This window comes from Benincasa hispida, chromosome 6, assembly GCF_027475165.1.
Source record: "Benincasa hispida cultivar pf3 chromosome 6, pf3_genome.v1.1, whole genome shotgun sequence".
NCBI classification, from domain to species: domain Eukaryota; kingdom Viridiplantae; phylum Streptophyta; class Magnoliopsida; order Cucurbitales; family Cucurbitaceae; genus Benincasa; species Benincasa hispida.
This window is the reverse complement of record NC_143483.1, coordinates 58967484-58983144: the sequence shown is the minus strand read 5'-3', so window position 1 is coordinate 58983144 and position 15661 is coordinate 58967484. Positions and strand designations below refer to the sequence as shown.

Here is a 15661-nt window from a genome sequence, read left to right as displayed (position 1 = left end):
TATTAAATAACATTTTTTTAAAAAAAATCAACAATAAACTAGCATTTAGGACTAAATTTAAGATTTATTAAAAGTATAATAACTGAAATAGGATAATTGAAAGTATAGAAATTAAAATTAAACAATTTTTAAAGTATAAGGCCAAAAATGGTATTTTAACATTTTTTTTTTCTAAGAAAACAAATTTGGTTCATAAATAAATAAACAATAACCACTCTAGTTCAAGGTCGACCAATCTATGAGGGTTGCAAGAGTATTAGCAAGTGTTGGAATATAAGCACGTTGGAGGTTGAGGTTGTTTTGGAATGTCTAATCGTTATTGAGTGTGAGCGCTCAAGGACCAACCCGTCGCTGTAGGTAGAATATGATGCATTGGAAGTCATCAATCTATTGAACAAAAATGATAACCCTTTAGCAGCTATCAGGATCCTCATTGAGGACATTCTTTTTGTAGCTTACTTACTTTATTAATAAATTTTGTTTTTGTCACATCTTTAAAGAGGAGAATAAAACTACTCACACTATTGCAGTTTTAGCATCCTCCCAGGTTTGTTCTTTCTTTTGGAAAGATGTCTTTCTTAATTATATTCTCTCTCTTATCCATGATAAGGAGGCAATTGTATAGTTTTTGGTTGGCTGTTTCTCTTATCTAAAAAAAAGATTGATTATAACTATAAACCCCTGAACTTGTTTTGCTAGTTAATTAAGTTTACGTTCTCTTAATCAAGTGTTTAGGGTGTTTATTAATATAAATGGAAAAAGTAGGCTAAGTGTGTTTAATTAATTGATGTGTCTGAAATGTGAGAGAAGGAAAACTTTCTAAGTGTTACGAGTATATGCGTCCAAGTTGTAAACATAGTCGATGCATAGAGAGTTGAGAATGAAAATGGCAAGCCGGAAAAGGGCAAGAAAATATGTTAAGTGTGGAATGTTGGGTCTCAGGTGAAGTAAGAGGAAGTTAAAATTCAGAGAAAGTAGAGGACTCCATGTGTTGGAGCTATGAGGTGCCATGCGACCAATTCTGTTGAACTATACGACAGAAGATTATGCGTTGAAGAGAGAATGCTTAAGTGGTCGCAAGGCCACGCAATGAAGTTAAGCTGAGAAATTCAGCTTAATTAACAAGTAAGTAAGCCAAGTGGCAGTCTTATAGATGTTAATGGAAGGATAATCATGCAAGATGGCAATTAATTAAGCAAACTCTTCATGCAAGCCCAAGTATAAATAAGTTTAGCAAAGAAGGAGACTGTTTTGCAAAATGTTTTTTAATGTGTAAGTGAGGGAGTGTTGCGGTCATCTGAAGATTCCGAAGGTTGAAGAATTCTCGGCAAACTAAAAGAGAATTTGAGGAATCCCCGATCAACTCCAGAGGAAATAATGCTCAAATTCTAAGGTAAGTAAAAGTTAATATGTTTTTTTAGCAATTTCCTTAAAGGGAGTTTAGTTTCTATGAATGCTGGAATTAATGTTAAGAAATCTGGAATATTGAATTTGGAATGATGTTATGAATGAATAAGCAGGCAGCTGCATACGAAGAACAAGCAAACAGCTGACCCAGTAATGTTATGTGTTCATGCATACAACATAGTCAATTCACAACAAAGGCGAGGAGTACATTGCATAGTAGGCGTTCATCGCATAGGCCAAGAAGGTGTTTCAACACTTATTCGGAAAATCTTGAGGAATGATTCTCAATTATCAGTCAAGTTATAAGGTAAGATGGCTAAGGATAGCCGATGCGGTGAAGATGGTTTCGATGCGTCTAAATTAGTTATGATGCAAAGAACTATTAGTATGCGGTAAAGTTCAGTTATGTGTTAAGCTCAAAATGGAGCTAATTATACTTACCAAGAGACCTTTCCTTTTTAGGGCAAACGCAAATAAGAGAGGCATACAACCCCTTAGATGAGTAGCTCAAGACAGTGAGTGATAAGTTTTAATAAATGTTTTCTAATGCGAGTTTTATAAATGAATTCCAATGCATAGGCAATTCGTATGAAGTTTAATATCATGATTTTCTTCAACGCATGCCTTAAAAGTGAATATTGATCGCATGATCCATGTTTTTAAATGATGAAGTTCTTTATAAGTTCAACATGCATTTTACAGTAAGCCTATGCTATGTTTTACCGCATGATGAAAATTTATCAAGGAAATTTTATAAGCATACTCCATGTTTTGTAGGGCACTATGTGGTGATATGAAATCATGAAGTTTGATCATTTCAAATGCATATTCTGTATATGTTCTTAAATGTTTAAATATTTTTGCCTTGTACAAATCTTACTCCAATGTTGGTACTGAAGGTATGGTAAGGTATCCAGATTTTATTGATGTTAGGGATCCCTGGAACCGAAGGTATGGTAAGGTGGTTAGGACCCAATTCAGCTCTGCGTGCACGTATGACTATGTTATTGACGTTGATGAGTTCGAACAAAAGGGCTCTCTCAACTAAGTTTATTAAGAATTGAGCAAAAAAGTTCTCCCACATGTTTAGGCAATGGAGTAGTGGAGTTTTTCAGAAAGATGCTAATGAGTTTATTTCAGGGTTCTCTTTTATATGATATATTTTTATGATTTCAGTTCCATTTCCAAAACCCTGATTGTGATTTTATAATTGTTTCTTGGATAAGTAAATTCACGTTATTTATGATCTAAAGTATGTTTTATTTAAAATAATCAATCATTGGGCTTCCCAACTCACTCTTTTAAAATGTTTTCCTCCTCAGGTAACAGTCGACATCCCGAGACTTAGCAGTTCTGCCAGTCAGTCACTTCTCAGACCCACAGAGATTGGAAGTTTAGATGGCTCATCATGTTCTGTTATTTAGTTTTTATGTCCATGTTAGGGAGAATAGAGTAGAGTTTGTGTTGAATAGATGTTGTATATAAGTTTGGTTTCTGAAACTGTTATGTATGTTGATGTTGATATTTCTTATTAGCAATAAATTATATGCTTTAAGTTGTTGCTGAAACTATATGTTAAGTTCTAGACAATTATAAACTGCTAATCAGGTTTAAGATATAGGTTTTCAGAGTATGTTGGCCAGTAGTTGATAAAAGGGTTGGTCATTGTTGTCTTCACATCTCTTCTTGAATTAAGAGATTAATATGAGAAGGGATGTGACAATGACAAAATACTTATGTAAGTGAATTGTACTTAGGGCCAAGTACAATTTTTTTTTTTTTTAATAAATTTAAAAGGGTGGTGATACAATTAAAATCTTGTGTTATTTCAACTTACTCTTATGGAATTTAGAGTTGCTTTTTGCAATTTTTCTTTTAAAGAGTTCAAATTGATTCTCGATCAAACGTACATCTTAGGTGCACATGGATGAGTAGTTGTATGCATTTTCAATTGATCCCACAAACACAAATCCTTTGTCGTGTAGCTAATATAATAGCGCGTTTCATATTTTCTTTTATTTGTTGCCCGTGTATTATTGTTCCTACCTGTCAAACAAAAATGTTGGAAATGATTGGAAATTGTAGCAAGTTCAAGGGTCTTCTTACAAAAAGAAAAAGAAGTTTGGGGTTAAAATGTAAATAGTATATTTCAAAAAGGACGTACATTAATTATAACTAGTTGACACTATGTACTTTTCCTTATTTAGGAAACAGAAATTTTCAACAAAAAAATGTCAAACTATTTATAGAAATAATAAATATAGATATATATAGATAATAATAAATTTTTATCAACTTCTATCACATAGTATCAATGATAGAAAGTCTATCAGTTTCTATCATTCATGGACACTGATAATTCTATCAACTTCTATTAAAAAAGATTACATTTTATTATTTTGTGTAAATAGTTTCACATATTTTTCTATTTCTGAAAATTAAATGGACAAAATAAATATTAAATAATAATGAGACAAATGTAGTTAAAATTAAACATTTGTATACAATCGGGACAGTTTAGGGAACTTGATTGGATGTCCTTATTGTAATGAATGCTATTAGTTTGCCCTTAACATGTGAAGCCCTTATTGTAACTAGTAAACATTCAGACATTTTGTCATATTAGCAAACTTTAGAATGTTGTTGCAAAATGTAATTACAAGGTGGGTGAGATCGATGTTTAGGTCAATTGTGTGAGATTCAAATTTTTTCAATTGATTGATTATGCTTATTGAGCAAGATAAGAAATCGGAATTGTTTTGTATGAGCTTGTACTACTAAAAAATATGTACACAATCTTTCCTATATAGATTTTTTCCTCAAATTAGGAAACTCGATACTCAAGTAAAAAGATGTCGACGAAATAGTATGGTCACTAACCTATACTATATGTTAGTTGAATTATGTGTGTTTGTCAATAAATTATGGAAATTTGTGACGGTCTCATTTGTCATTTTGGGCTTGAGAACAAGGTCCACGTGATTTGGGAAAGCAAAGGAAGGAAAACAATTTTTGGGCACCTTGGATTCCAAAACTTTAAGGCAAATTTTACTTTCCAGTAAATGTATATCAATCAATTGCAATATGGAAAGTGGAGCCCAGCTAAATACGTTATTAGAAAATTAGTAAATAATATTCTGTAAATTATGAATAATAAAAAATAATTATAATTTCAATAATTTTGATTACTGAACAATAAACATGGCGTAAATTTAGTTGCCGGAATTACTTTTTCCTGAACTAATAAAAAACGGATATTTTTTTGCCCTTTTTCCCTTGTATTGTTTTTTTTAGGGCCAATCATGTCAAGTAGTTGGATTGCCATTTCAAGAGGCCAAGAATGAACCTAGTTAGCTGGACCACAACCATGGTTGTGGAATTGGACAAGAGCCCAAAGGCACTTACGTCAACAAGAACCATTAAAACATGTCGGGTCATGATCATGATTGTCTAGAGTGTATGCTCTTGGTTGTATGCCCATAAAAAATCTCTATTTTACCATGTTTTGCATATGTAAATGTGTCATATCAAATGTACCTGAAAATATACTATAGAAGGATAAGACTAGTTGTCAAGTTATCAATCCTTCCTAACTTAATTGTAAGCTAAGTAAGTGGTTGCTTATCGATTTTATATGCTTTCCACCCTACAACAAATGTTTTCTATCGGTTTCCAAAACCTTTTTCTCAATCCTATTTTCTAAAATTGTTTTCTCCAAACGGGAGTTGAGGTTTCGATATAGGCATGTTCTACCAAGGTTTCTTGAAGTTAGTTCACTTGCTCAAGAATGAGAGCAAATGTCACACAATTGCCTGATAAGCTTCCAAAAAATGTGATTATGATAGGTTGCACCTCTCCGGAGAGGGGATTTTTCACTATTCGTTGGTTGAACTTTTCTATCTATGTACCTATATTGATCAACAAAGAGATGTCAATTTGGGCATGATTGTTCAAATTTCTATGAGAGTTCGATTCTTGTGGCAAAAACTTCATCAACATGACAGGTCCTATTGAATATTGGAAAGTATTTGCTCTTCATGAAGCCTTTCCAGGCAATTGAACTTGGTCTCACCTTACTATAGTCAAGGTTAATTCCTCAATTCTCTAGAAAATTTTTATGGGAGAGGAGTAGTTCATGAATGAAATACAATGATTAGTTGATGTTATACAGCTAATCAAAGGATTGGTTTACTTATCTAAGTTTCTTTTTACAAATTATCATAATAATAGAACGAACAACGATAGATGGTTTAGTTAACCAAACAGAAACTATCTAAATTGGTCGGATGAACAATGATTAGTTGCAGCTAATCTCCATACTCCTCATTTCCCTACATGCAAAAAAATAACATTTTTCATCAATTTTTTTTAAAAATAAAAAATTTTCATGAGGTAATATTTTATTGAGTGTAACAGGGGGCTACACAATAGATGGTCTGCTAAGTATTTTCCTTGGACGGATATTATTGTGTTACCGGCCATCTCATTTTATAATATTTCAATCCATCTTGTTTTTCTTAAGGATAGTTGCATAAATGGAATTCGAGTCAATAATAATAAAATATGTAGTACAATGATAAAATAATTGCATATATATAATAAAAAATGATAAAAGACCAAAAAATCCATGTCTAACCACCATTTTGCGTGCTACTCCCAGTTTTTCTCAAATTGAAAGCTATCAGCGATAGCTTTCAATTTGAGAAATGTACTATCAGTAGTTATCAATGATAGTTGCTATCAGTGATAACTTTCAATTTGAGATGTGTGTTATCATTTGCTATTAACTTTCAATTTAAGAAATGTGCTCTCAGTTGCTATCAGTGATAACTTTCAATTTAAGAAATTTGCTATCAGCTGCTATCAGTGATAACTTTCAATTTGAGAAACGTACTATCAGTGGCTATCGGTGATGTTGCTATCAATGAATACATTGATAGTTGTTATTAGTGGTTATCACTGATAGATGCTATAGCTTTCAATTTGAGATGTGTGCTATCAGTTGCCATCACTAATAAATTTCAATTTAAAAAATATACTATCAGTTGCTATCACTGATAGCTTCCAATTTGAAAAATGTGCTATTTGTTACTATCACTAATAACTGTTATCAGTGAATATCACTAATAGCTACTATTAATGATAACTTTAAATTTAAGAAATGTTCTATCAGTTGCTATTCCAAAACACCGATAAATTTCTTTACTAGCAACTCCACCTCTAGTCTATCACTAAGTCTTATCACTAATAGTGGCTATCAGTGATAGTCGACTTACATCTTTTTATTAATGATACCCACTATCAGTGACAGACCAAGCCCTAAGTTTAACAAAGAATAATAAATGAGAAATACAAGTACAAGAAATAGAAACCATCAATCAATAAAATAAAGTTATTGAATAAAATCAATAAAATCTACAACTACCTCTTAAGATCGAAAATGGTTCGTAGAACACTTTTAGTCTGCATTGGTGAATAGAAGCCCCCCATCAAGCAAGAAAGAAGCAGCTCTTCCCACGATGGAGTCGCCATTAACTCTATTTATTATTATGGTAAATCACTGTATCAAGATGTCAATCTGAGATCTTATTTCGATTTGATACGTCCACATACGAGACTCACCTTTGGCTTTCATCTTGGGCAGGTGTATTATTTTATATTTTCCAAAAGAACATTCATTCATTTCTTTTTTCCTTTTCGACCATGACGACTGAAACAACGCGAAAAATCCAAACCTAGAAAGGAAAAGGGCCGATGGTGGGCATGTCGGAAAGTTGGGCCAATCGGATGTCTTCATTCAAGCGACAATACAGAAAACATGAAACCGTAAGCTTCCAAACAGTGGGAAGAGACCAAGATTCTGACCGTGTGCCTGTTGAAGAATGAGTCGGTGACTCATAGGTAGTGGCTTGGTTAAGGAAACCCACTAGAGTCGTAGCAAAAGCGAGTCTTCATAGGGCAATTATCATTGTTTATGGACCACAGATGGTAGGCTGCAACTTGCATGCATGAAGCTGGAATCGCTAATAATCATCGGTCAGTCATACAGCGGTAAATTCGTTCCCGGGCCTTATACACACTACCCGTAACACTATGGGAGCTGGCCATGCCCAAAGTCGTTACCTTAACCACAAGGAGGGGGATGTCGAAGGTAGGGCTAGTGACTGGAGTGAAGTCGTAACAAGGTAGTCGTACTGAAAGGTGCAGCTGGATCACCTCCTTTTTAGGGAGAGCTAATGCTTGTTGGGTATTTTGTTTTGACACTACTTCACACCTAAGAAGAAGCGAGCTTACACAACCATATAAAATGATCTTAGAAGGCATTAAGAATGGACTCATCAAACCAAACTCTCATAGTTCGGAGTCAGCTCCAACTACTTTTTCGTAAGTGAAGAGGCTTAAGAAAATATAGCAATAATGGACTTGAAGAATAGTATAATGTAGCGATAAGAAAGAAAAAAAAAAAAAAAAGCGAGACCGTACAAAAAAAGACAAAGAAGAAAGAAGAAGGCTAAACGGGAGAGGAGAAGGAAGAAAGAAAAGAAAAGAAAAGAAAAAAAAAAAGAAAAAAAGAGAACGGAACAAAGAGATGCACTTCAAAAAGTTCAGTCTAAATAACTTCAAGAAAGATAATCTACTACACTTGTTAATCTCACACATGTATCTCAATAAATTAATCTCAAATGATAAAAGTAATATAATATAAAACAAGTTAATTCAAAATAGCATTATCTAATAACATAATCAAACAATATATTCGCATAAATCTCTCCGATCATGGAGCTTTTGAGAGTATCAAAGTTAATTAGAAGGTTTGATGGATTCATCTCCTCGTCTCATCTTTCGAACCATCATTTAAAACTCATTTGTTGTCTTGATTTGTCTCTCGAATCTCGATTTAAACACATCCATTTATTGATATTGAAACCTCTTGTTTATTCTCTTCCAAAATTACCCTCAAGCATTTTCTTCTTCGATGTAACCTTTAAACTTTTAATTGCTATTTCAATTGTTTCATATCTACACCTCATTAAGAGGACATTCAAAATTTTAGATATTAAAATCAAATTGGAATAAAATAAATAAATGAAATCTCCCCATATTCAACCCCTTTTATTTTGACCTCTATATCTTCAAATTTTTAGGTTAAATAAGCGTGAAAACTTTAGACTCAATATGAACATATTAACTTTTAAAAAATTCGTTATTTTACAAATGAAAGATGACAAGTAATTTTGAGATTATTGCTAATTTTCTCATGTTTTAGTTTTTTTTTTTTTTAAATGTACCCAAAAGACATTAAAAAAAAAAAAAAAGGTCAAACTACCATTTTGATTCCTCTATTTTGAATTTATTCAATTTTAGTCTTGAACTTTTTAATTATCTAACTTTAGTCCTTATATTTTCATTAAGTCTTAAATTTAGTCTCTCAAAATTAATTTTTACCAAAATTAGTTAAATAATAATAATTTTTATATAAAGAAATATAATATAAATTTATAGTAAAAAAATGTTAATAGATAATAAAATATTTTTAAAAAATCAACAATAAATTAACATTGGGTCTAAATTAAAGATCTACTTAAAGTATATGAACTATAAATTGGATAACCGATAGTATAGGAACTAAAATTGAACAAACTTCAAAAATATAAGAACAAAAATGTTGGGGTGTTCATGAGTTGGGTTGAAAGATTTTTTAGAAACAACCCAATTGTTCGGGTTATAAATTTTTTCAACTCAAATAACCCTTATTAAAAAAATGAATCCAACCCAACCATAGAATATTTGGGTTGGATTGGTTTGGATTAATCGGGTCATTTATTTAAAATTTTGTTCTAAAAAGAAACAAAACGTAAATATGTAAAAATCTAATTTAATTATTTTCATATATTGAATTAAGATTAACTACTCAACTTCAATTTATATGGTGCAAATTTTCTTTCTAAAGTGTAAAGAAACTACTTTTAAGAGTTGTTGAAGAATAAATTATTAAAAAAATATTAAAATTAAATAAAATTAAAATAAATATATGTATAAGTAATTGTGTTATAAGTAAAAAAAAACATTTTTTTAAATTAATAATAAATTCATGTTAGTTCAGGTTGGTTTGTGTTATATTAGGTAAACCCATAAACTAACCCAATCCATAAAATTTTCATTTATTTGAACCCAACCCAAACCGGATTGAGTTGGATTGGATTGATCGGTTTCTTTGGATCATCGAATTTTTTGAACACCTTTACAAAAATAGTGATTTAACCAAAATTTTAAAAAGCAAAACTATATGTCGTTCAAAAATAAAATCAAGTATCATTTGTTTTCTGAGATCCAAATCTCCCAGCCGACCCGTCGTATGAAAAATACGGTCGACTTTCAATTTTTAAGTCCACCCGGGAAAAATTCAATAAATTTTCCAAGGGACGGATTTGGGTCTGGTTTGGGGAAGAATTACAAGAAAGCCACCACCTATTGTACTTGTTTCATTTTCATCCCAAGCTCCACAAGCAGTGTCAAGATTGCCTCACACATCTCACAAGCATCAGGATCACCTGCACTCTTCTTCCTGGAAGAGTAAACCATCCACCCGTGATCGAGCTTCTGCTTCGGTCTCACGACAACCGAGCCAGGAACTTCAGCGTCACGACATGTCACCAAACCATCGCTCTTCTCCCCATACCGAAGCTGCAAATGAAGAGCACACAATGCCATGACAGCAGAAAGGGGAATCACCACAGGAACACGCCGCCCACCCTCTACCACCGTGTCGGATTCTGTCCATGATCTTGGAAGAGGTAGCCAAGGTAGCTCAGCATGAGCTATATGAGTCATTGTAGCAAGAACTCCTGGTGCAACCTGTGCTTCAGAGTGGAAGGAAAGTATTGGTATGTTCTCGGGGAGGTTGTGATTCATGATGAACTCCTTCCGCTTCTCATACGTTAGATCCTCCAAAGCTCGAATGTCGCCCTACCAAAAATTTAAATCAGGGATTCCAATAAAGAAAATGCAACCTTAATAATCTTGCAAATTGATAGGCAAAAGAAAATGCAACCTTAATAATCTTGCATATTAATAGCTCCATGATCCTCCGCGTCTCTTTGTCAGCAACCTGCCCATCGCGAAGAAAATCCGAAGCCAATGGAGTTCCACCATATGGACTTTGTGCCAGAGCCAAGCCAGCGACTTTGTCTTTCAACTCATTGCAGTAGATTGATAATGCAGCAGCAGCATCAACCCCACCCTTGCTATGGCCGAGCAGCATCACTCGCTTGCCTGAGCCCCAGTAAAGCTCCTCGACGTATTCTTTTAACTTCCAGGCATTGTGTTCCACAGACGCCTTCATGCATGGAAAAGGAATTCAAACAAAACTTATAATTGGGAAACGAAACCAGTATACTTTAGAAGTTGGGTCCTACTCAGGAAAAGGAGGGGAAGAAAACGAAGCAATGGACGGGAAGGTGTTCATTCATTCGTTCGTTGCACATACCAGCAGAAGGGAGATAATCTATTACCTCACTATGAATTTTTGCAATATGGCAAGTAAGGCCCATCTTTGAAAAAAATTTCTTAGTTCCCACAAAATATAAGGGACCATGATTGCTAAAGAGACCTGAGAAGTAAAAAATTTCCATTACAATGGTGTGGCCAAACAATTCCATTTCCCAATATGGACCGGAAATGGTGAAAGAAACACATTAACATGATTAAAACAAATCAGATCTTTTCTTCTACCTGGAATCAGTAAATAAACAAATGAGTCAGGTAGTTTATGCTCTCCATTCCTAAATTATCGAAATGAATGGAGTACGATTAATATATAAACGTTTAAATTCGTGAAATCTCGAATACAAGAGGAATACATATCATAGTTCAAGCAAATATAAAATTAATATCATCAAACAATCACCATGACGAATAACTCAACAGTCAATAATTTTGGAATTTATTCCGCCGTGGAATACATCAACATACTGTGGAAAGTATGGATTGGATCTATCAGATTAAAACAAATGTATTATGTATATTAAGTTTAGGAAGATTATAACCTTATCTCAGAGAGCAATTCCAAGAATCTTGCTGTTCCATCAACAACAGGAGGCATTCCAGGAGTGGTTTGCAGCCATCCAATATCATCCGATGAACCAAGCAAGGTTTTTCTAATTCTAGATATTATACTGTATCAAAAAAAAAAAAGGTAGCCAGTTATCTTAAGACAGCAAGATTGATCCGAGTTCAAAGCAATTAAAGAAGACAAAGTAGATGGATTCAATCATTGGTTCATGAGAAAGGAGCATAAGTTCTAGAATATGTTTCCTTACTTGTAAAGGTGGAGTTCGGCACATTCAATGCACGAGAAACAATGTCTCAAAGAGCATAATGCTAATCTTTGGACAAACTGTAAACCGTATAATGGGAGCATCAACCTACACCAAGAAAAGTGGTCGGAATGAATATATTTTTCATTTATCATGCTATATCTTAGTGTAAAAGTTCAAATCTTTTTGCTACATGCCCATATTCTTTTTGTAATTTCAAATTTTCATGCATCAATGAAATTGTTTCATATATACATATATACATACAAAGAAGTTCTAAGTTCAAAACTTTACTAGTAGATCTTCTAGGTTCAGTGAGATAACTTGATAGCTAAATAAAAGAAGATATATATATCATTTACCCATGAAAAATGGGAGACGCAACCTCGTAACTATAAATAGTTTCTACATCTGATGTTCTATCTACAAGCAGACCATTCCTCGAATTGAAGGCCGCGGTGGTGCAAAATCTGGACGATGATGAGCCTTCTGAAACAGACCTTTGCCGATTTTGACTAGAATAACTCGAACAAACTGCCAGTGGAACGATGATACGGTCGGTGAGAAATCTGTTGACATCCCTGGCTATAAGATCCTCTGCCACAAGCATCACCCGCAAGCAGCAAACAGTTATTATATATCCCCAAAATATGGACATCAAAGTACTAAAACACATCAAAATGGTTAAAGTACAACACTTTAGGAATAATGTATAGTCCATCTTTACCCTAAGGATGCAATCATGAAAGGCAAGAGAAACAAGAAACTAAGCAATAGCACATAGACAAACTGACAAATCTTACCAATAAATCTGACGAATCGACGAGCTATGTAACCAGTCAATGCCAAGAGATGAGTAAGGATCTCATCCATTGGTGACACAATATTGAAGATTTGAAGAGTATCACCATGTGCCTGCAATGAGTAGCAATATGAGATCCGGAAGGCCAGGCTTCCTTATGGAATCGACAAGTTACATAAAACTAATCGAGCTTTCTCTATGAACTCAAAACTGAATTGCAATAGCACTCACCACAGAAGCAATCTCGTACAATTCATTCCGAGTTTGTGCATCTCCCATCCAATCTTCAAGTTCTGAGATTATGGCTCATAATTTCACAAGTGTCAGAAAGAAACTAGGAAGCTAAGAATTGAAGCAAAAGAAATCAGCAACATTGGCATATAGTATGAAAGTCACAATTAAATATCCTATCATTTCAATGTTGATATCTCCATCACATAGGAAAAAATTATCAACAACATACTGCTAATGTGAATCAAGTGGCTGATCATTTCGTCTCATGGGCGATTAACGGGGTTTGTTCTCAGGTGTGGCGGGAGAATTTTCCCTTTTGGATCCATCGGATTTCTGAGGCGGATTGTTGTCTTTCTAGTTCGTTTTAGTTTAGCTCTAGTGATGTTAAAACTGAATTTAAAACTACAAATTGCTTTTCATTTCTTAAATCTCATGATTTCGTTTTCTAAAATTGAGAATTCCAAATCTATATTGATTTCCATTGAAGACCCTTCTCGTAAATAAGAACATCAAAGAGAAAAGTAACAGCAAATTCATTCAAAACCCAATAAAAAATAAAGTTCATACAAACTAAGCAATAAAAACCTCACAAAAAGGAAGGAAGCACTCACAAGAGAAGCGATTCTGGAGAACGATCAAAGTTGACAATGGAATCAGATCATTCTTCAAAGACGAAATCAACCCAAAAACTTAAATAAAGAGAGTGAAAGAGCTGCATTTTTTTAGACAATGATGAACTGAAAACGAAAGAACACGCAAAGGGAAAGAAGAAAAAAGAGCATTGGAAGTGATAAAAAGTGAAAAAGAAGAGGAAAATCAAAATCAAACCGATAGAAAGAGAGGAGTCATGAAGAAGGAATGAAAAACTGGATGATCTTTATCCAGTAGCTTTAATTTCGAATCATCGTTGGCCCCACAAAAGCGTTGCACCGAAGGCATCCAATGGGATGTGGGCAAGTCCAATTCGCATAAAATTCCAAAAGATTTGGACGAATCTGCAAATTTGGAGAGATGGGTTTTGTTGATTTTGAGTTAATCGGACAAAACCCAGATTTTGGATTTGATTAAATGTTGATGGAAGATGAAGATGGGGAGTGAAATGCTGAGAATTAATTAATTAATTTGGATAATGGTGTGGTGTCTTAATGCCCTGCTTTTGTGTGGCGAGGCGTATGAAGGTTACAGGTGCAGATTTTTGACTGAGAGCCGATTTCTTTTGCAGCGGGTTTCCTGGAAGTGGATGGATTCCATCATAATCGCTTAAAGCCAAATTCAAAATCCACTGCAAACAAAACATTACAACTTTTTGTATTATACTAATATTACACACTCCTTACAATATACATATATAGCCCAACTCTCATATCTATAATCACCTATTAAGTGTTTACTATTTTCTACCCAATTAAAATAGTATGTAATTCAAATACTGACTAATCAATCTAGCCCCCAAATGTCTCATTATCTTTTTTATATATGTTTGATAATAGAAAAAAAATCAATTTAATGCTTTGTCAATTTTCACTATAAACCTAAGCGAGTATAGTTCAATTGGAATACAGATATGGATGTGTCGGTGATTAAAATGTTTGTGGTTTGATTCTAATCTTTGTATTTTTAAATTTGTAATAATTTAGTTCTTAAACTTTAATAAATAATAATTCAATCCCTGTAATATATAATCTGTAATGCTTTAGTCTCCTTCGTGAAAATTTTATCAAAATTAAATGTGAGTTCTTATTACTTAACAACTTAGTCTTCGTAGTTTTTAGATAAATTTAATTCCCAATCAAATTATCAATCTATGTGTGTAAGAAATTTCATTAAATCATACAAATATTTTTTACGATATAAGCTAAATCGTTACAAATTATAAAGTACGGAAACTAGATTTTTTTTTTCAAAAGTAGCCCATAACACATGTGATGCACTTGAAAGTGAATGATTTTGTTTTAGTACATAAACAACACAAATAAAAACAAATACCCTAACTCATCAACTAGTGTTTTATATTGTTTGACTTGAATAGTTATAATCATTTGAAGGGAAATACAAAATGTAAATTTATAAAATTTTAAAAGCACAATAAGTCATTGTCAATTCAAATATATCTCTACTATTAAATAGTGGTATGTTTCATATATCACTATTTAATAGTAGAGATATATATTATAGTTATGTTTAAAACCTTGTAGTTAATTAGTTATTTTGAAAGCCTATTTTGGTTCCTAAATTTTGATTTTTATTCTATTTTGGTCCCTAAACATTTAAAAACATCTATTTTAGTCCTTGAACTTTTAAAAAAATGCTTAATTTGGCCCTTGTTATTAGGATTGTATTGACTATTTAAGTAGCTTATATTTTTTGATGACTAGGCTCTCACTCACTTGACAAAGATGCCAAATAAGCTTAGCAATTTAGGCTAAAAAATCTAGGATTTTAATTTTTTGTCTAGGTTGGGTGATTTCTATTATACAACCTCCCCTTCCCAAGAAGAAAAGGATTGAATATAGCTCCTCTCCATGGTTTCAGCATCTTCTCCTTCTTTGGAAGCTACTTCGGATGTGTAATGATGATGGTAAGAACTCAAAAAATAGAACATTGCAATCGATTTAGGTAGAAATTGGAGTCTGAACCGAAGACGACGATGAAATTGCTATCAGTTAAAGCAGAACGAAAATCAAAGTCTCCATCAAAATTATAGTTGAAGGCGTGCCAAAATCCATGAAAATCCAAACACAGATAAAAATGTGAAGTAAAAAAAATCAAGGATACCATATCAAAATATAATTTCATAAAAGAGATAATTCCCTCATTTTTCAATGAATTGAAAGAATACTTAACACCTATATATACATGTGAACAGAAGGCAACATGCCAAAACTTGTTACAAAAATCATAA

General features: G+C 33.1%; 1 protein-coding gene across 1 annotated transcript; it reads right to left on the bottom strand.

The window, feature by feature from the left end:
• Nucleotides 1-9675: 9675 nt before the first annotated feature.
• Nucleotides 9676-14077, bottom strand: LOC120080572 (uncharacterized). The gene is made up of 10 exons (XM_039035282.2): nt 13371-14077; nt 12757-12818; nt 12527-12638; nt 12086-12320; nt 11727-11831; nt 11454-11582; nt 11140-11189; nt 10920-11017; nt 10460-10744; nt 9676-10374 (listed from the first exon to the last, which is right to left on the bottom strand). The coding sequence occupies exons 2-10, from the start codon at nt 12802-12804 to the stop codon at nt 9877-9879; spliced, it is 1560 nt and encodes a 519-aa protein (XP_038891210.1). The 5' UTR covers nt 12805-12818; nt 13371-14077; the 3' UTR covers nt 9676-9876.
• Between the last annotated feature and the right edge of the window lie 1584 nt (nt 14078-15661).